At 30.6% G+C, this 21301-nt stretch overlaps 1 protein-coding gene across 2 annotated transcripts in view; it reads left to right on the top strand.

Moving 5' to 3' along the window:
• The window catches only part of LOC136972156 (wings apart-like protein homolog), a 159237-nt gene extending 138394 nt beyond the window's left edge, over window positions 1-20843 (top strand). For both annotated transcript variants that reach the window (XM_067266714.1, XM_067266715.1), the window contains exons 16-17: window positions 7156-7251; window positions 19524-20843. In XM_067266714.1, coding sequence (XP_067122815.1) covers window positions 7156-7251; window positions 19524-19589 — 162 coding nt within the window. In that variant the 3' untranslated portion in view covers window positions 19590-20843. The remainder of the gene's footprint in view (window positions 1-7155; window positions 7252-19523) is intronic.
• Window positions 20844-21301: the final 458 nt, after the last annotated feature.

The raw sequence follows: 21301 nt of genomic DNA, 5'->3' as shown, positions 1-21301 counted from the left end.
TCAGGTTTGTTCAAACAGAAGTTCTTGACGCTTGCACAATGTTATTTTACCATGCAAAGAATAACGTGCATGCCAGTTCTAAACTAGTTAGGGACTTTTGTAGGAGCAACTTAAATTAAGAAATGAAATAACTTAGCTTTAAAGATAAGATGGCAAATTAACTTTTGGTGAGAGTGTGCAGTCTTTCTCTTCTAAAATAAAGTAAATTTATAAAAATATATACTAGTACTTTGTTTCATCATAATTTCACAATTTCTACGAAATCCTGGACAAAATTAATTGTTAACTCGGACAATGAATTAAAAACCAAACTATTCAGGTGAAAACCGGATGGGTGGCAACATTATTTGTAATGAACATGGAACTATTTTCCTTCATGTATGTAGACTAATGAACATCAGTTCCATTCTTGTTCTGAGAAGGACAGAAAGTTTCACTTTGTTCATTCACTGTGGAAACCATTAAATTTGAAAATTACAAGCAAACAGCTAAACAAATTTAATTCTTTTACTTTTCAGATAACAGCTTAAAGTTATTTACTTTATAGTTATAGTTATTTTTAAAAACAAATAATAAAATTCTTGTCTTTGTAAAGTTTGACATCAAATATTTTTGTATTTGATTTGAATATGTAATTTAACTATAATTCAGTAAATTATAAATATAAACAAAAACCTCTGAGATGTAAAAAAAAATTGCACCAAGTAAAACTTATGACAATTTAGATGACAGTCAAAATTTTTCTCAGAATTTTTTCATTGGTAAAGATAAGCTTGACATTTTGAAGAGAAATGTAGAAAAGAATAATACAGGTAAAAATTAGGAATTGCAATTGCTGGATCCCTCATCCAGCAATCCAGCTGGATCCAGCGCATTCTTCAGCCTGCTGAATCCAGCACTGCGGATCCGCAAATACTCAATTAACTTTCTAAATAACAGGGCAAAAGTCTACATTGTCGGAGTTGCCGCTTTACTGTGTGCGCTATCGTTTGGCGGCGAGAGTGACGTTGCCGTTCAGTGCAGCATGTGCTACACCCCCTCTCTACACCCCACCGCCCACCCTTTTACCTCTGCTGATCTAATTGCCAGTTGACTTTCCGCTCTCACTAAATAAAATAAGTAACTCCTCTACTAGTCCTGGTGGATAATTCTAATTTACGGTCGGTTGTGACGTCAATGAATCATGTAACTGAACAATTTATGATTATTTGATGACCCTGAAACCAACTAGCGTAGAGGCAGAAAGGGCCTTTTCCACAGCGGGATATATATGCAATTAATTAAGAAGTAGGTTGGGAGACAACACCATCAATACCATTTGTTTCTTGAGATCCTACTTCCAGAAAAGTCAAAAAAATAACAGAAGTGATTAATTTAATTTTATTATTACTATATATATATATTTTTATTTTAATCTATGCAGACTTTTCAATATTAATCTTATTGTGTTATTAAATGTTATTTTAATAATGGTATAAATTAAATCTACAAACATCAGTTTTCGTATTAGATCTTATATTTTTAATTTTCGAATTCAACATTTTCAAATTGTTTATAGCCTTTATAACTGATATATGACATTAAAAACTTAATTTTGTGTGATTCATTACTGCCTAAGACATGCGAAAAAATTCAAATAGCATTTAATAATATATAAAATGAATATATGTACAAGACTAATATTTTATAACTTCTACTCTAATTCTATTAAATAAGAGTTTTTAACTTTTATTTTATAAGTGGTTAGTGGGCTAGGCTAAGCAATTTTATTGTGAAAATTAGTGAGAAACTGAGACTACCTAGTTAGTTAAACTGTTAATCAAATTAATGAGTATCAGTATCTTAGATATATGATGATATGAATGTATGTGATTCATGATTGTGATAATAATACCTAATTACTTACTCACTACTTTACTAACACTAATAATTAAATTACTTATAAATAACTACAGACTGATATGTAGAGCCTATATAAGAAAACTGGTAAAACTGATAGTCACTTAGCCACTGATTATCTGTCCTTACATTATTATAATATATTAATATAAATTAATTAGTAGAATTACCTTTGCTATTATTTAACTTAAAGATTATATTGTAATTATAATCTAACTAAACATTTAAAGTTAATTATCTCTATCTCAAGTGTTTAACCGAACCAAAGTTAAGTTTACTACCTAAATGTGTAAGAAGTTTTATTGATTTATAGTGACTAGTCTAAATAATAAAAGTTTCTTAAGTATTTTTTAAAAAAATGTTTTATTTCTTTAAAAAAAACCATAAATTGCTGGATAGATGGAGAGATAACACTTTATTGCACCAAAAATGCATCTGCGCTGGATCCGTGCTGGATCCAGCTGGAATGATGTTGGTCCAGCAAAAATCCAGCTGGATTGAAAACACTGCTGGATTGCATTCCTAGTAAAAATCTTGTGGGTACTGCTTCCAAATACCAAGCTTATCTTTACCAAAGAAAAACTCCTAAGGAAAATTTTGACTGTCATCTAAATTGTCATAAGTTTTTACTTGATGCAATTTTTTACATCTCAAATGTTTTTTGTTTAATAATTGTACTATTACATCAAGACATAAGATGATGATGTACAATTCATTCAGCACTGACCAACACTTTCAATACATCATTTAGAAAAATCATCATAAAAAGTCTTAATTCTTATAAATTTGAGCTTTCGTCTTTCATGGACAACAGATTCAATGAAAATTTAGAAAATGTTCCAATGACAAAATAGATTCTGCAGTCAGTCAAGACTTTACACATATAATATAAGGAAAGAATTACTAAGTGAAAGAAAGCAAGGAACTGAAAAGAGGATGAAAACTTGTTAGGAATGTCAACATCCTGAAAAATTCCAGATCTATCTAACCTCCAAGCCCAGAAGTTGAGGCAAAATTTAAGGGATGGAGATATGCTGCAAAAACCTTGTAGAAAAAAGATCTAACTGAGACAGAAGCAGTAAATTCAGTTATGAAAAGTGCCACAAGCATTATAGATGGTGCAGAAAATCAATTGCAGATACAAAACTAACTGATCAAATAAATTGTACTGTGTAAAATAAAATAGTGATTCTGTCAAATAAGAAAAAAGAATATGTGAATAAAGGTCATGAAAAGTAAAAAGAAATGTGAAAATTACATTTTCATCTTAACAGGGCTGATACATCTAATTAAGGGAAAATATTTTTAGAGTATTAGATTTTATTATATATATGGTGCAGAATTTTTAATGTGCGATTTTTATTTGTGCGATTTTTTTAAATGCGAATTTTTAATTTGTGCGGTATAGTTGGCGACTAGTCTCGTGCGATTCGTCATGTCTCACGTTGACTTATTATAGCTAAATAAACTTATTGTAGCATAAATGCACTTATTATAGTAATATTATTGCATGAATATGCGAAAAATGAAATAATTTACTTTTTAAGTCAACAAAACACCACCTGGACAAAAATATGTAAAACAGACGATAGACCAGACGATAGACCAGACGATGCATTCAAGTGCTGACATCTGTTGTCAATAAATTTTATTTCGTATGGTTTTGAGTTATTTTCTACGTGAGACTTCTTTTATGCGGTCCCTATTGACCGCATAAAAAAATATTTTTTTAATTGTGTTGCGAAAACTATTATTTACAGGTCATGAAAAGTAAAAAGAAATGTGAAAATTACATTTTCATCTTAACAGGGCTGATACATCTAATTAAGGGAAAATATTTTTAGAGTATTAGATTTTATTATATATATGGTGCAGAATTTGTTAACAGCAATAAAACAAGATTTTTATTTAGCATTTGCAAAACACTATTAAATATTCATACTATTTTAAAATGAACCAATTCAAAAAAGAATTTTCCAAGTACAGTTAACAAATCTGCCAATTGTTTTATGATTTTTTTTTAACTGTGTATTTACAGTATAACTAAGTATAGATGTTTAATCTCTGCTGAATCTAATACTCCTGTTAATAAGTTTTTCAGTATTTATTGAGGTGGAGCAGTAGCAAAGTTTCTTCTATGAGGCTTACGGAATTGTGTTTGTTCTCAAAATCCATTTGATTGATTTTGATTAAACTTTGCCATTTTCCATTAATTGTGACGAAGAATCCAAAAATGCAATAAAAAAATGTGGATCACTGACTTCATTTTCAAGATGTAAGGTCATTTTATGAGCATAATGTGTCAAGGCTATCAGCAATGTCTTCTGTGGTTTCACTATAGAGTCAAGTTTTTTCTCAAAATTTAATGGGCCAATTTTGATTGCATTTTCCATTATTTGAGATAAGGAATCCAAAAATGTACGAGGGTCCATTTAAATGTAAAATATATGGATTGAGAGGTTTTCGATATACAGAGGAGTTAAAACTGACACTATCCAATCTCTCTGATGCGACTGAGAATACCTAATGGAATATAGGCCTAGGGGTCAAAAATAAAAACAGCATTGCAAACATCTAATGGAAAATAGGTGCAAAAAACAAACAAAACACAAGAACAAAGCAATTAATGAGGATCGTTTTGTTCTTGAATTGCCTTTCCAGCAAGTGTAAGGATTGCTTCTATCATGATACAACAAAGTCACACGATGTCCTAGTATTCAGAATATATCACACAATATAATTAATATATTTTTGTCTTATTTAAAAAATGAGAATTGGCATTCAATAAAATCACACAAATGGATCTTTTGTACTTTCCCAGCAATTACTTTAATTGCAGATCAAATGTTTTTAGCCCAATGTACAGACCTGCTTCGGGTTAGAAGTCATTTCTAAGTTGAAAAAGTTATATTGAGTTCTAAATTGGCCAGAAACATTTATCATATGATTAAAGTTATTGCTGGAAAGTACAAAAGGTGTGCTTGTGTGATTTTATCCGAGAAATTCCAGCTTATAAATGTTTGACATTCACTATTTGTATTTTTAGAAAGATTGCCTTTCTGGTTAATTGATTCCTAATTCACCATGTGTAAATACATGAAGTGAGTTTCTGTTGCTGCCCATAATTTTTTGTAATATGCAAGCAAATAATTTTTACATAGAATACTTTTATCTTGTGTTTTTCTAAATGTACTGTATATTTTCTAAGAATTCTTTCATTGAAGAGATTTGTTTTGGAAAGACTTTGAAAGTTTTTGTTACAGCAAGAGGCTGACAAAAGATTATCATAATAGTCATTTCTTTTCAACACTGCTTCATCATTTGAACATTTCTGCAAGAGGGATTATTTATTGCCTTATATGTTTTTGAGAAAGCAGAAAATTATGCCATGTGATGAAATGTAATAGATTGATTAAAATCTTTATATATAGATTTTACATTTCCTTTATATAAAATTGACATTAGTTGATAAAAACTAAAGTACCAGAATTTGTGTTTCTTGTCATCTGCAACTTTTTTTGACAGACATTGAAAAAACTTGTTTCCATCAGGTTAACACTTCAAATTTTATATTTTACAGGAATATTCATTGACATATTTTACAGCTAAGAGACTGCTTTAAGCATTATTCTTCTGACAGACTTAACACTGATTGTATAGCAGAATTAGTAGATTTTCAACAACACTTCTTAAACTATTGTAATTGAATCTACATGTTAGATGATTAATGAAATTAGTGCCATCAAATAAGGAAGTATCAAATTAATCTATATCTTCCATAAGATCATATTCACATGCAGATTTTATAGAAAAGTGAACAAAGTGTAACTAAAGGCCAAAGCTATACATCAACCAAAGCCGAATATTCGGCTTTGGTTGATGTATAGCTTTAAAACATATCAGGTGTAGTAAGGATGTTTGATTCTAAAGGCCAAAAGTAGCACAACAGAAGTTTATCAGAAGCATGCAGAGTCATGCCCAGTAAAGATCTGTTGATAGTGAAATGTTGTGGCCATTGGCCATAATATTATATTTGTATATTTTTAATTTAAGTTAGGCTTATTTTCTTTGTTCTTTTGTCCTAATTTTTCTAGAATTTTCCTTTCTAATCCTTTTTCCCTTGGGTGGGGTTACGACTCCAAGAAGTGTGTGTTGGAACAAAAGAAGAGGTAAGGCCCTGGGGCCAGCGAACAAAGAGGGAAGGAGAGATTTTTGGTCAGAGCTCTTCGGGAGAAGACATGTGGAAAGGTAGTGCTCGAGATTGCATGTAGGCAGATCGGAGACTACGAGGGCTTTAGTGAAGGGAATAAAAGTTTCGGCTTGAACTCCAGAGAGTGAGGGATGAAAAAAGGGTAGAGCTCCAGATCGAATAGAGGACGAATGGAGGCTACATGGAGCCATAAGAATCGACAACAAATACTTCCCATAAGAGAACTTACAAAGAAGACAGTGAGAAATATTATACTAAAGGTGTACAGGAACAACGTTAAAATAGCGGTCCAAGGAAGACTCCAGAACAGTAACCCACCCAAGATCACAAGGCCAAGGAATCCCGGGTATTTCTATCTTCCCCTCTTACTATCCTTAATTATCTATTTTTCTTTTCCTTCTTTAGTTATAAGTAGTGTAAGTACTAGTTTTCAGTTGCCCCGTGCTTGTTTGTTGCGTTACAATAGACTCGTTGCTTAGGAGCTAAAAGTCCAACGCCTTTGTACTCAAACCATTTTTGTATGTTGGGATCATCAAGTTAAGAACCTATTTGAAGCGAAAATAAATTACTGTGTTAAAATGCTTATTGTCTATTTTCTGTATTATTCCGTTTGCGGGATCACATATGCATCGCTATGAACATCACAGTGTTATTCATGAGCAGAAAAAAAATAACAATTGTTACAAATCCAGTCTGTAATTATAACTTTACAAGACAAAAAAATTAAATTCTCAAGAAAAAATTTGTTTTATTTATTTATTTTATGAGATGGTTGATTAAAAAATATTTTAGAAATTTATATGGTAACAATACTTTATATATTAATTAACTTCATTAATTACTTTGATTTTAGGTTAATGAGATTAAAATAAATTGATGTATTCTAAATCATCTTATAAACAGCATTGCTTATTGTTAAAACTTAGATTCTTTTAAATTGTTTTGAATAACTCCTAAGACATTTGAAAACTTGACTTCTATAAGGAAGACTGTTTATCTGATGATTATTTAGTAAATAAATTTATTTAAATTAAAATTATTTATAGGAATATGCGAATCTACTGAAAGAAAAAATGCCAGAAAGGAAGTTTGATGTAATGGTAGAAGTTCTGAAAAAATTTCTTAATTTTGTTAGTCTTACCGTAAGTATATCATTAAATTAATTTAATAAAATTTTTAAATACTTTTTAGTAAAAATGAAAAATTGATATATTATTTGTGTTTGCAGAATAAATAGAATTATTGAATATAAATTAGTCATTTTACATAATTACAAAAGTAATTAATTTTTATGCATTTATATATATAATCGAGACGAGTTAATAATAATAATAATAATAATCATCATCATCAGTGCAGAGCCCAAATGGTTAGGAGTTGAAGGTTGAAATTTGGTACACAGTTAGGGTACATCACGAGAATGCACACTAAGAAGGGATTTTTCGAACTTCCTCCCCATGGGGGAGAGGGACAGGATTAAGTCTTAACACTTCCATCAATAATGGAAGTGTTAAGAGAAAGCGACGTGCAAGACGCAGATGAAGTTTTTTTTCGTTTTTGCGGAAAATAGAACATATATTTAGACCCATCTAAAAATTCTCTAATTAGTCTGGAAAAGGGGGGACCCAATTCTTGCATCTGTGAAAAGGGTAAGGTTGACTATAACATAATAATCTTAATCTTTGCTATTGTTACTTTTGCCTGAGCAACTATCTGCCTATCTGCTAGTTATTTAATAAATTACTAAAATTTTGGAATATTTTAAAATATAACTTTTTATAAAAATGGATGAAACTATAGATATTATTTTAAAGTTGAGTTTAAATGCAATCACAATAAAATATTGTTGAAATTCTTTCACACCCATTCATACAGATTAATTTTCAAATAGTTAATAAGAATTATATATATGTTTAATTTATGAAATATTTCTTAAAAATATATTAACTTTACTGGATTAGAATTATTTAAAAAAATACCACCTTTTTAAAGACTCCAGCAAAAGTTTAATATTTTTAAAAAATGGTTTTGATCATTTTTAACAATCTTCGTCAGTTAAACGATAAAATAAAAAGAACATTACAGAAATAGAACATAATAAAATTAAAATTATGAAAATAATGAGTGCGCATGCATAGAACGTTAACTTTATGCTAGTTGGCGTACGATGCTAGCATGAAGTTAACGTTCTATGGGACCAGTCTCCATTATTAGGCCAATGACTAGTAGGCACTCTATCAAACACCTTGAAAAGCTGGAAATTTATAAAGTGCAAATTAAAACAAAATGTATTAATCACAGGGATGCCGACTTTTTGTCCACAGCATGGAAATCGTTTTATCAAGATAATCTATAATACAGTAGAGCGTCGATAAGTGGAACCACTTGGGGACTGGGGTCCTTCCAGTTAATGATTTGTTCCAGTTTCCGACTTTGTACGAAAAAATACATTAACCTGTCTGATGTTCAAATTTTTCTCTGTTGCGTGTCGCTTCGTGTTGAATTTTCGTCGATTTTAAGCCTAACGAAAATTTTTATAATAATCATCGAGGCTATCGTATCGTTAAAAATTATTTCTGCATTTTGTACAAACAAAATAAATATATTAAAGAATATAAAAAACATGAAAATTATACTTTAGAAGTAAATTTAGTATCAAAAACATTCGATTCAGCACGACACAGTCCGACTGAAAATCGTTCCACTTTCCGGCCATTCCACTTATCGACGCTCTACTGTAGTTAAATAACAAATTTGTAATGCGGAACTGTTGAGCTTTTTATGTATTTATATCTTTATATTGTTATCATTACTTTGAATTTTTTATACCCCTAAGTGCGCAACATTGTATACACATGCGCACTCATTATTTTCATAATTTTAATTTTATTATGTTCTATTTCTGTAATGTTCTTTTTATTTTATTGTTTAACTGATGAAGATCGCTAAAGATGATCGAAAATGTTTTTTAAAATATTAAACTTTTGCTGGAGTGTTTAAAAAGGTGGTATTTTTTTTATGAAATCTTTTTTGTAATTTTTTTTCGAGTAACAGAAACTTATAAACATTTAAGAAGTTAACAAAATAATTTCTTGAAAACTGGTAGGAAATGTTTGGATATTTCTCATCATTTATTTTAAAATTATTAAAATGAAAATTGTAAATTATCTAAAATACATTTATTTCTAAAAATAAGAAATTATTGAAGTAAAAAATTGTACAAGACACATCCAGAAAGCAAGTTTCGGCAATAAATAAAACACACACACGTTGATTATAAAATAAAATGTAATTTGTTATATATGTTACAGTAAAAACCAGTTTTTAGTTAGAATGCATTTTAACTAGTTTATACTAGTTTATACTAGATACCTTTGTTATAACTAGAATTTGCTGCTATAAAAAATGAATTTGAGTGAAAACTAGTTTTAACTAGTCAAAACAGGTTTGAACAGAGACATCCAGTATAAACTAGTTTCAACTAGTTAAAATGCGTTCTAACTAAACACTGGGTTTGACTGCAACATATACATGTACAAAGTTTGTGTAATGTGACAAGAGAGCTGTGACTGGTTTTCATCCTGTTGCCAATATGTACGAAGTAGTTCCTGATGAAGCTTCTGAGGCTCTTAAGCAAAGCCTGATTACTGACAAGAGCCTGCGCGGAGCAGGGCCTGTTGACTCCTTCAGAATTTGCCATCATCCTGATTTCCAGGTGGGATTTTTCCATAATTGGGCACTCATGAAGGTAAAGAATGGAACCATCCTCCTCCCCACATAGTACGCAATCCCTGTTGCCCTGAACATCAGACTGGCACAGACAGCTGAAAAACAACAATGCCCAGTGATAAATTGAATTTCCTTGTGAGAGAGGCTGCCTTTTTGCAGGTGCCTTATTGAGTCCACTGTTGGGAAAAAGAGACGAGTGATTTCTCCAGTGCCCTCACCTTTCCACATTCTTTGCTACAGATAGTAATTGTGAGTATTTATCCGGGATATCATAGAGCTGAGTGGCCAAGCATTTTAGATACAATCGCACAAAAACATGCCTGCTGCCTCATTAGCAAGTTCATCTGCTCTGTCATTGCCATTATTCCCTTGGTGACCTGTAATACACATCAAAGAATACTGATTGTTGGAATTAATGGTGCACCAATTTATCCTGTTAACAATGCAATGGGTATTCCTGTCATCGTTTAATGCAAAAACAGAGGTAGCTAAGTCAGTATAGATGTTAATGCATAGTTGATGATAGTAATTATTGCATCATTCGACAGCACAGAGGATAGCAGACAATTCAACCTGAAAAACAGTGCAGCTATGCTGAAGATGCCTTTGCTGAAAGATAATCTCCAAGTTGTTGGTATATGCCACAAAAGGACAGCCAACCCTGCCAACCAGTTTTTAGTTAGGATGCGTTTTAACTAGTTGAAACTAGTTTATACTAGATGTCTTTGTTATAACTAGAATTTAATGCTAGTCAAAAATGAATTTGAGTTAAAACTAGTTTTAACTAGACAAAACGCGCTTTAAAAAAGGCATCTAGTATAAACTAGTTTCAACTAGTTAAAACGCGTTCTAACTAAAAACTGGTTTTTACTGTAACATATACACACCTATACTATTTTTCGACATAGTCATGTTTATTGTTGAGGCACTGTTTATAGCAGAGCACATATTGTATGCCAGCATCAGTCTGTTGCCTGAGAAGCGAACCATTCAGAATAGTATCTTTGACTTTGTTGACGATTTTGTATTGCTTACCACCAAGAAAAGATTTTAAGTGCAAAAAGAGGTGATACATCCGAATTATCGGGAATAGAGCCGAATTATCGGGCTAGAGTTGGCTATAATAAATAAATAATAAGACAATTTGGCACTAGAGGAGGAGGAGGAAGAGGTGATCGGACTGAAGGTCCGGGTAGCGTAACTGGTAACGTGTCTGCACGGATAGCAGAAGTTGCGGGTTCGAGTCCCGCTTCGGGCCGATTTCTTTTCCTCCAGTTCCAAATTATTAAAATTATTTATTTAATTTAATTATAATTATTAAGTTTGGTAAGAGATGGCGCCTAACGCCAAGCTCTAGTGCCAAATTGTCTTATTAATTATTTATTTATTATAGCCAACTCTAGCCTGATAATTCGGCTCTTGTGGATGTATAGCTTTGTAACGGGTTAGTCATTGTTTATTTATAAAAAGAGGTGAAAGTCACTAAGTGCTAAGTCTGGGCTATAGAGGAATGAGGAAATTGTTTTCAGCCAAAATGTCAGGAATTGGTTGTCGCATTTGCAATGTGGAACTGGGCATTGTTATGAATGAAAACAATACCCTGGTTAAACATACCACACTGGTTATGTTTATATGCTTATGATTATTCTGTATTGTGCAACATAATTCTTAAGTGTTTCACAATAGGTATTAGCATTGATTTTTTTTCAGTTAAAATCCACATGAACAATTATCATTGGTCTCCAAAACACTGTGCACATGATCTTTTGTGTGTGTTAAAAATTTCAATAAACTTCCTATACATTTCTTTTTGTGGTCTTCTGTAATCAGTTCTGTGAATGCAGCAAGCACACAGTTTGCAGAAATGCAATTTTTTCAACATAATTTCATAAAGTAAAGAACGAGAAATTTGTGGAAAATGCAATGACAGTTTGGTGAAACAGCTATTGTCTTGAATCTTCTTTTTAACTGCATGCAATAAGTCTTCATTCACCGAAGATGGGCATCTACTTCATTCATCATTGTGCACATTTTCACAACATTTGTTGAAATGTCTCCCACCCATCACAAATTTATTGGTAGAGTTCTCCTGCTTTAATGTTTTCTTGCATTTAAAAAATAAATTACAACATGCCCCTTACACATGAAGGGCATCTCAATTTTCATAAACACAAACTGTGAAACAGCTTCAATAACTTATTGTCTGCAAATGGCATCAATATCTTGCTAATTTATCAGCAAACTTGGTGTACATGTGCATAATTGCAATCACAAGAGTTACAAATGGAACTTACTTTCTGAACGTACCTTGTATTATAGTCATCAACAGATCTAATAATGTGTTTTCTGGGATTTTTTTTCTATTCAGACAAAATGATCAGTTATGAGTATTCAACATCAGCAACAAGAAAAAACTATTTGTTAGTAACTAATCCTCAAAATATGCAGATGACATAAAATATTTTGTAATATAGAGCAGCGGTTCTCAATCTTTTATCATTAGCATACCCCATGACATGTCATTTCTCTAGATTGTACCCTCATTTAAGAAATTTAGTGAGAAACCATATTGTTAATTTTACATGTTGTAATTTTAAATTTAAAAGAAAAGCTAATTTATAATGTTGATAAAGAGAATATATTTATGTTCATACATGTAAAAATAAATACATTTACAATACAAATATAAAAATTATAATAAAAATAAAATTGCACAAAAAAACTAACTTGAAAGTATTTACAGCAATTTCTTATTAAAGGAGTTCAGTGTGAGCCTTGTCCTTGTTTTTTCTGGCATAATTTTTTTATGTCAGGTTCAACTGATGCGAGGTATAATCTCAAATCTGGAACTGCCTTCAGCTTATTGCGATATTTATTTTTAATATATAGATAGGAAGAAAAGCTCTTTCCACAAGCACAGTACTTGTAAATGGCAACAAAAACTGTGAAGTGCTTTATCAGAAAGTAGCTCAAATTCTTTGTTAATGTCTGCCCAGAAGTTAAAAAGACATTTTAATTTAAATTGGCATTAAAATGCCAATGCCAATTTTGATTTTAAAAAATTGAATCGGTTGAAATTTCAATCAAATTCTCTTTTTCCATATTTGACAATTTAGCTACCTGTAAGTATTGCTCTTCAAATGGATTTAGAATCCAACAGTGACGTGCCGTGACATTTGATGATAGGGAAGCTGTGTTTCTGTAAGAAGCCGACTTCCAGGGGCAATCAGTTAATTGCACGTCAGTGATGGTCTAAAATCCATTCGTACATGCATGGTTGCAGAAAAGACAAAGACAAGTATCTGACAAAAACCATTTATTTTTAACATAGAATAAACATACACTATGTACAAAATAGTTTGCTTCAGGACAATCAGCTGTTCGGACGGCCTGGGCATCAATGTGGTTCTTTGATCGTCGATTGAAGGTGGTCCCAGGCAGTGGCGTTGACAAGTCTGTAAGGCACGGGGAGACTTCGTCCATTGGCGTCGAGGACACGGTCTAAGTCCGAAGTGGCACGGGTTACAGGTTGGCACAATAGATGAGAAATTTTTGCGCGTTGACACATGGCGTTTTGGTTATTTGGAACGTTAACTGAGTGCAAGGTCTATTGTCAGGTATTATATCAATCTCTGTTCTTTCTTTCATCCATTTTGATTGGTTGTTCTTCCTCAATTACACTTCCCAAGTGGTTGGTCCCTTGTTACTAAACATAATGAGACTCTTACCTGGAGAAAAGTCAAAATCGAAGATGAATTCGATCTTCCACTGATCATAGGACAACTTCCTTCTGCAATTTATGGTTTCTGCCTGGCAGTTTGATATAAACAATGGGTGACCGACTACAAACGACTTTTTCCTATGTTTTTTTAAACTAATAAATTTTTTTCTAAATTAACCATTTTTTCGCATCTTTCATGCCGGTTCGGACCTGTCCGGAACCTCACATCTCCATAAAAATGTTAAACAAATACTGGAAATGACAGAAATAAACAATTTATGTATTTTAGTTCTGAAATACAAATAATATATACATAATACAAATTGATATGATACAAACAATAATAGAAAAACTTGTTTTTTCAATTTTTTATAAACTAACTATATTTGACGATTTTTTCTACAAAGTCATTAATTACTTTATCATAAAAGTCGCTGGTCGTTAATTCCATCAACATATTTGAAAGCTCTTTTTCTATCGAAACCAACACTACTGACCACAATCTTTCCTTCGACTGAGTGTTCCTGGCCAATGTATGAATTTGATTCATGGTCGAAAAACTTTGCCCAACAGACCCACTGTAAAAATTAATGATATTAAATCATATAATTCTTTTAGTACATCTTTGTTCGGATCGTCATTAATTATAATACTTTTTATGTCTAAGAGTAACTTGTCAATACAGTCTGGACACGAATATAAATATTGTGATTTGCTATGTAATTTAGATAAATCAAAAAATTTTCCATAAAATTTACTTAATTTAAAGAATTAAAGCACGCTTGGAAAAATTGTTTTTCATAATATTAAAATTATTAACATTTAAAACTGATGAAAAGCCTAAAGATTTTGTCTGAAAATCTGTCAATATAATTACAGTATAATTAAAAGAAAATTATAATTAAATATAACTTTGCAAAGAAATGTACATAAAAATAACATTGAATACTCTTTACTTTTTAAATCTTAAACAATTCACTTAGTCAAATAGCTCCCTGCCAGTGGCTAAGGGATAGAATTGTTGGTAGCATTATACAATATTTTGGTGTGTAGCTTCCACCAGCCAAACCGGGTGAGATTGGTGCTCTGTAAAGTGCATGCGCCAATGCCTATAATCTGGCTGCTTTACACCATTCGGTTATTTTTGCCGTGGAAGCTGACCCAGTTTCGACAATACAGCGCTTCCATTCCACCACTGATATTCAAATATACAATAGCAATCTTATCGTTTTTTTCACATGTAGTATAGAAATTTTTAATAAGGTACATAATGTGGTTATAATAAAATATTAATTTTAATTAATTCAAAGTATGTTAAAATATGAAAATAATTGCCTAATGTGAATTTATATTTTAGTAAATACAGGGAAAGCGGCACTTCCATTGCTTCCAATGACGGCACGCCACTGGAATCCAATAGCTTGTGTTGTCAGATTTTGGAAAGTATTTCTGGAAATCCGATTTTAATCCTTGTAAATGTTCAATTATTTGTTAATTTAATTCCAGAGAAAATCGTAATTTGTTTTCAGATAAGAAACTGTGCAATGTGTCAAATACTTCAGGTTAATTATTTTTAATACATGACTTCCAAAAATCAAATTTTTAAATTATAGATTCAATTTTGTCAGATACACTAAATATCATTGTTTTATCTTGGAGTGCCAAATTTAACTTATTAATATGCGAAAAAATATCTGATAAATATGCGAGAGCCTGAAGCCATTTAACATCATGAAACTTGGATGAGAACTTGAAAGGATTGCTTTCAAAAAAAACTTGTACCTCATGCTTAGCTCAAATAGTCTGGTAAGAACTTTACCATGAGATAGCCATCTCATTTCTGTATGAAAGAGCAATGTAGAATGAAGACTCATCATGTCATCACATAGAGCTTTGAAAATTCTTGAGTTTGTGGTCCTCAATTTTATAAAATTAACCACTTGGTTCAAGAACAAGTTTCAATTCATGAGGAAGGCTTTTAGAAGCTAAATTTTGGCTATGGATGTAGCAATGGCTCCAATTTACATTCAGGGTTACTTTCATTACACGACTGCAAAGACCAGAGTAAATACCTGACATAGACTTGGCACCATTGGTACATAATCCACAGCAGTTAGACCAATCAATCCCCTTTTCTTTGACATAAGAATCACTAGCATTAAAAATATTCTTACATCTTGTGCACTCTGACAAAGGATGACAAAAACCGACTGCGCAACATTTATTGATCTGTTGCATTGTACAATCGGCAGCATAAGTTTTTCTATTTTTGCATTTTGAAATGTATAATAAAGTATGTGATTGTTGCAAGGAACATTTTTTACCTAATAATTTTTTTAATACTATTAATTTGTGATACATAATATATTATTTTTTCTGCCATAATAACTAACTTTTTTCTGTACCCCTAAACAACCTATCACGTACCCTGGGTTGGGAATTGCTGATATAGAGCATATGAACTATTTATTGTATTGGTTATTTGAACTAGTAAGTATGTGTATATAAAGAACAGTGAACAGAAAGTCAAAGTTATATATATAGAGCAATTTTTATATTTTATTTGGTACAGTACATATACTTACATTGAAATTTGTAATACATATTAATTTTACAAATTCATTCATTGTGGATTTAAAAAATATTTTCAATTTATATTTGTTTTTGCCTTGAGCATTTAGTGGGGAAAAAACAAAATTGGTTTGAGTTCAGATTAGTGAGAATACAATACACTGTAACAATAAAGAATTTTATATCAAAATTCAATATAAAGAATTTAGAAAGAAGTTGATGATATATGTTTTTATTTTTTCATTAAAATATTAAAATATATGTACAGTACATATATTTTAATATTTTATTTTGTGAGCATAGTTTAGTTCTTAGAAAACTGAAGTTGAAGCTAAAGTTATCAGCTAACCATATTTAAAGATATTTACAACATGCTTACCCAAGAAATTAATGAAAGTTCTTAAGTTAAGACACTTAGTTGAAAGCTAACTTCTTATCTTGAATAGTGGTTACTAATTTCCTGTTTTGGGTTGCATTACATTATTCATGACCATATATAATATAACCGTAAGCATTAATAAGAAATATTACATTCCACATCATTTCTTTCTACGGACAATAGTGAGCAAGTTAACAAGGTTTAAAACTTGTGGTATCTATCTGTACAGTGTACTGCCATTGGCTAGTTTGTAGATACTCTGCCCTATCAGATACAACTTTTTTAGCATTTAACTATGTTACAATAGTAAATTTTTTTTATTCTTTTGAGTGATGAATATTTACAAATAACTACAGTACTAGCACTAATACCTTTAAAAATTCAGTAAGATTTTAATTTTCCTAATGTTTTCAGTTGTTTTAAACAACCTTTCTCAGGATAGAAAAACAGATTTCAATTTAAAAATAAGAACAAAAGCTGTCCTTTGGAACAAGTTGCATTTCAAATATTAATGGTTTAAAACATTGAACATTGAACTGTGTGCATGGGACTTCTATATAGAATAAAAAATGTCAATATAACACCAACTTCTCACACAATCCCTGGGAAGGATAAATCAACACACTATTTTATATCCCAGTACGAATAGCTTTAGATAAAAATTAACGTTTTCGACCAAAACTTGGTCTTCATCAGGCTATTGACCAGTATAAAATTCGAAACTGGAATTCAAACAACATGTTTAAAATTATTTTAAATTCCAGATTATTTAAAAATTGGAAACTACTTTTCACCGTACATACTACTGGAGTGATAAAAATATTGTTACATCCCTACAAATAAATAAAACGATGTATTTGCTGGTATAGAAACGTTAGCAACATGCTAGTGTTGTTTACGCTTTTTCTCATAGCACCACCTCCATTCATACGAAATATTGGCAGCATCTTTTGCATTAATACAGTTGCCAGCCAGGCCGGCTTTGTATATTTCTAATGCTTCAAAGTTGCAAAGGTGTTGAACCTGATCTGACATTTTTACCAATTTGGCCTTATGGAGGTCAGCTTGTACTTCAGGGACTGTGGCATAGGCAGCTAGGATGGTGGTGTGCTTTTCGTTGATGATATCATACCCATGTTCCTGTATTCTTTTGCTTAGTGAGTGCTTTGTGGATCTGATGTATACTAGATTTTGCTGGAATCTGTGATCTCTGAGAGTAACCATATAGACACCCAGTGCTCGACTTTCCTCCGTCCTGTCTTTGTCATTGCGTAACAGCCCATATATTGTATTAGATCTCTTATATGCGATCTTTGTGCCTTTACGGTTAGCAATTTAAATATAAATGGAACTTAGGTGTTGGTTGTATTGCACCACTGTGCGTGATTGGTTGCTACTATGATTATGGTCTACCTGTGTGCTATGTGTGTGGCATGTCGTTAGTAGTTTGGTATACCTGCACGATAAATTATGTATCATGCTTCAACCATACCCATGCTTTACCACTATGTTTTCAATGCGCTTTAGTTCTGCAACAGTATCCTCCCATCTAGTGTGGTGAGTGTATGCCCTTCTAGCTAGTGCACGGAATGCAGAGATCTTGTAAGAAAAAGGGTCCACAGAGTTCGACAGAATAAATATTGGTACCTAGCAAGGTTTGTAATGTAAACCTATGTTGTTGAAAACATTTTCTTTTTTGAAAAAGCTAATAACACAATCATCTTGCAAGCTTTTAATGATGCCTGCTCAAAGCTTTTGCCACACAGAATTTGACACAACAGTGTAACAACTTTCAGACCAAGCATCATATATGGTTTTTGCTTTTAACAGTTTGAAAGGAATATACCCAAATACAAAACATGCTACTTGCTTAGGTCATGCTATTCATAGTGTGTGTGAATCTATTTGTGATAAGTACTCTGTAGTAAATTCAGATTTGTCTGAAATGAAAAAATTCTGCTAAAGTTCAGCAACAGTTAGGTAAAACAAGGACATTACTAGTTTGCCTCTTTCATCTGTTCCTAAATTATTTGCTGGGGAACTAATACTGCAGTGTTTCACTGTGAAAATTTTAAGATTTCAGAATTTCTTAAACAGTTATAGCCAGAAACTGCTGCTGTACATAAAATTCCACATCTCACTAAAGATCAAAAATTGGAAGAGGAACTATATGCAATATACACATTTAAATTTTTAGTAGATGCAATAAAAAGTTAGAAAGAAAACCAGAAATGCTGTGGAATGTCAGTGGGGAATGGTGAAAGAAACTCTAGACATTTAAAGGGCATTAAAAGAAAAGCTTGAGCAGTCAATTTAGAAAAGCCTACATATTCACAAATTTGTTCATTGCAAAGAATTAAAACACAGTTTACTCCATTTGTTTCTGTAGAAGTGATAAGATCTTTCTCCATACATAAACATTTGTTAGGAGACAAGCAAATGAACTTTACAGAAAAACACTTCAAAATGATAAATATTGTGTACTACAACAAATTTTGATTTGAATAAAACTAGTTGTGTTTTCTGAAATGTAAATTGTTTGCACCTATTTCTGCCCTTTTTCAGCCTTTTCCCCAAACTTTTTTGTGCCTAAAAATCTGGCTGTTAGTAATGATGTAATTTTTGAAACAAAGATTTTAAAATTATCTTTTTGGGTTCAAAAGTTATGATAAACTCAATCCAGATTTTTTTGTCTCACTCCATTAATCTTTGTTGGTATGAAGAAAAATATGCATTAAATATAGTGTTGAATATACATATATTCAGTAGTAATAAGCTTATTATTTGTAAATAAAGAAATTTTATTTTATTATTTAACACTATTGTTTAAAAAAAATGAATCAATTGTAAAGTGCATTTTAAAATTCTTTTGATTAAATTTAAATGAATAATAATAATAATAATATTTATTTAATATATTTAAGTTACTTAAATATATTAAATATTTGTTAGATATTTTTAATATTTAATAAAATAAAACATTCATAAAACTATTATTTTTCTTAATATTTCAGGGTGTTGTGGGAACTACTGGTATTACGTCCATCCAAAGAGTGGTTGAAGTTCTTGAATCCAGTTAACATAGTAATTTTACAAACACATGAATCTTAATCTACAAGAAACTGCACCATAGTCAAATATATCTTTTGTCAGTTTTTTTAAAACTGACATGCTGACTTGTACATGTTAATCATCCGATTTTGATGTACATAATAATTTCCAGATATATACAGTGTTTAATGTGTATTTTGCTGAAAAAAAAGTGCATTTCTTGACAATTGAAATTGATAGAGGAAAAAGTGCTTCATGTCATCATCATCACTTGGTTTTTCAGGTGCTGTCACATCAAGAAAGGAATATTGTGGCACTTGTTGTTTGGAACCAAGTATGTGTGTATGTGCATGCAGGTGTGTTATCAGAAACTATTTAGGAATGGAGAAAACTTTCCATTCCATCTTTTTCCCCTTCTCCACTTCTTTTGTTGATTCTTTATGAAAATACACATTATACAACTTTGTTTTAACAAAGAATATTAATGTTTTGTCTATTTTGTGTAGGATATTTAAAATTTTTTCTTCACAGTCCATAATTATGAATATGCATATTTAATTTTGCACTGAAATTTTTTATTATATATATATATATTTGAGCAGTGGAAAAGAACTTTTAAACAAGTATATATATATAATATATATATATGATAAACTTATTCAAAATTCTTTTTCACTGTATGAAACATAGAAAGGTGTATGTTCTTGGCAGTGGAAAAAACTGCAAACAAGTCATCTTAGCAAATAGAAATATGTCAAAGAATGTGCTGGATTTTAAAGAAAGATGACAATATTGAAATTCTAAATTCATTTATTATTTTTATTTTTTGGCTTTTCAGTTTAGATTATAAATTGAAATATTTTGATTTTATATTTTATCTATAAATATAGAAATTTATTTGGCATTTAACATTATGTAATTTTATGGAAACTGTTGAACATAAGAATTTTTCTTTTTTTTTTTTTTAATTGTATATCTTTTAAACATTTTGTGATATATAGGAACCTTTTATATAATTTTAAGAATTAAATATTTAATAATTTCTTCTGTTCAATATCATTTATGGAGTAATTTCATTACTGTATTTAAACAACTGTAAATTCATTACAGAGAGAGAAAAAAAAAATGTGCAAAAGGAATTTAATATGGCATTTCAGAATATTTTTTGTCTACAGTGAAATTCAGTTTTTTTTTTTTAATTTAAGTGAAATATTAATATGGGTTCCTAATTATTTTTAATTTATGAAAGATAAATAAATAAATCTGATTTCCCCCCTTCTTAACCAGTTTCTGATAAATATTTTACAAACAATGCCACTTTTCCAAGTCATATAAACACACATTACATAAATATCATTATTATTACATATATATGACAAAACAAATAATAATAAATAGATGAGAAGTACAAAAATAAATTTAATTTTTTAAATTACAGAAATGTTTCTCTCGCATTTTATATTTAATTTTGTTGTACATATTGCTTACATAACAGTCTTAAAGATGCAAGTTTATTTTTCTTTATTGTTTTAAATTTGTATTTACAAATTTTTAATTGAGTATATTTATCATTGCCAAGATAATTATTGTGGAAAGTTTGGTGAATAAAGGGACGTCAGAAAAATAAATTTAAAATTAATTTCGTTTTGATATTGATTTTAAAATGAGGGATTTTCTAACTTATCAGATAACTATGATATTTCAAATGTGTATAATCGATATTTGATCACTAATATATTAT

This window comes from Centruroides vittatus, unplaced genomic scaffold (assembly GCF_030686945.1).
Source record: "Centruroides vittatus isolate TY-2023 unplaced genomic scaffold, ASM3068694v2 contig_2818, whole genome shotgun sequence".
Taxonomy (NCBI): Eukaryota; Metazoa; Arthropoda; class Arachnida; order Scorpiones; family Buthidae; genus Centruroides; species Centruroides vittatus.
The sequence above is the reverse complement of the archived record's forward strand: the minus strand, read 5'-3'. Positions and strand labels throughout refer to the sequence as shown.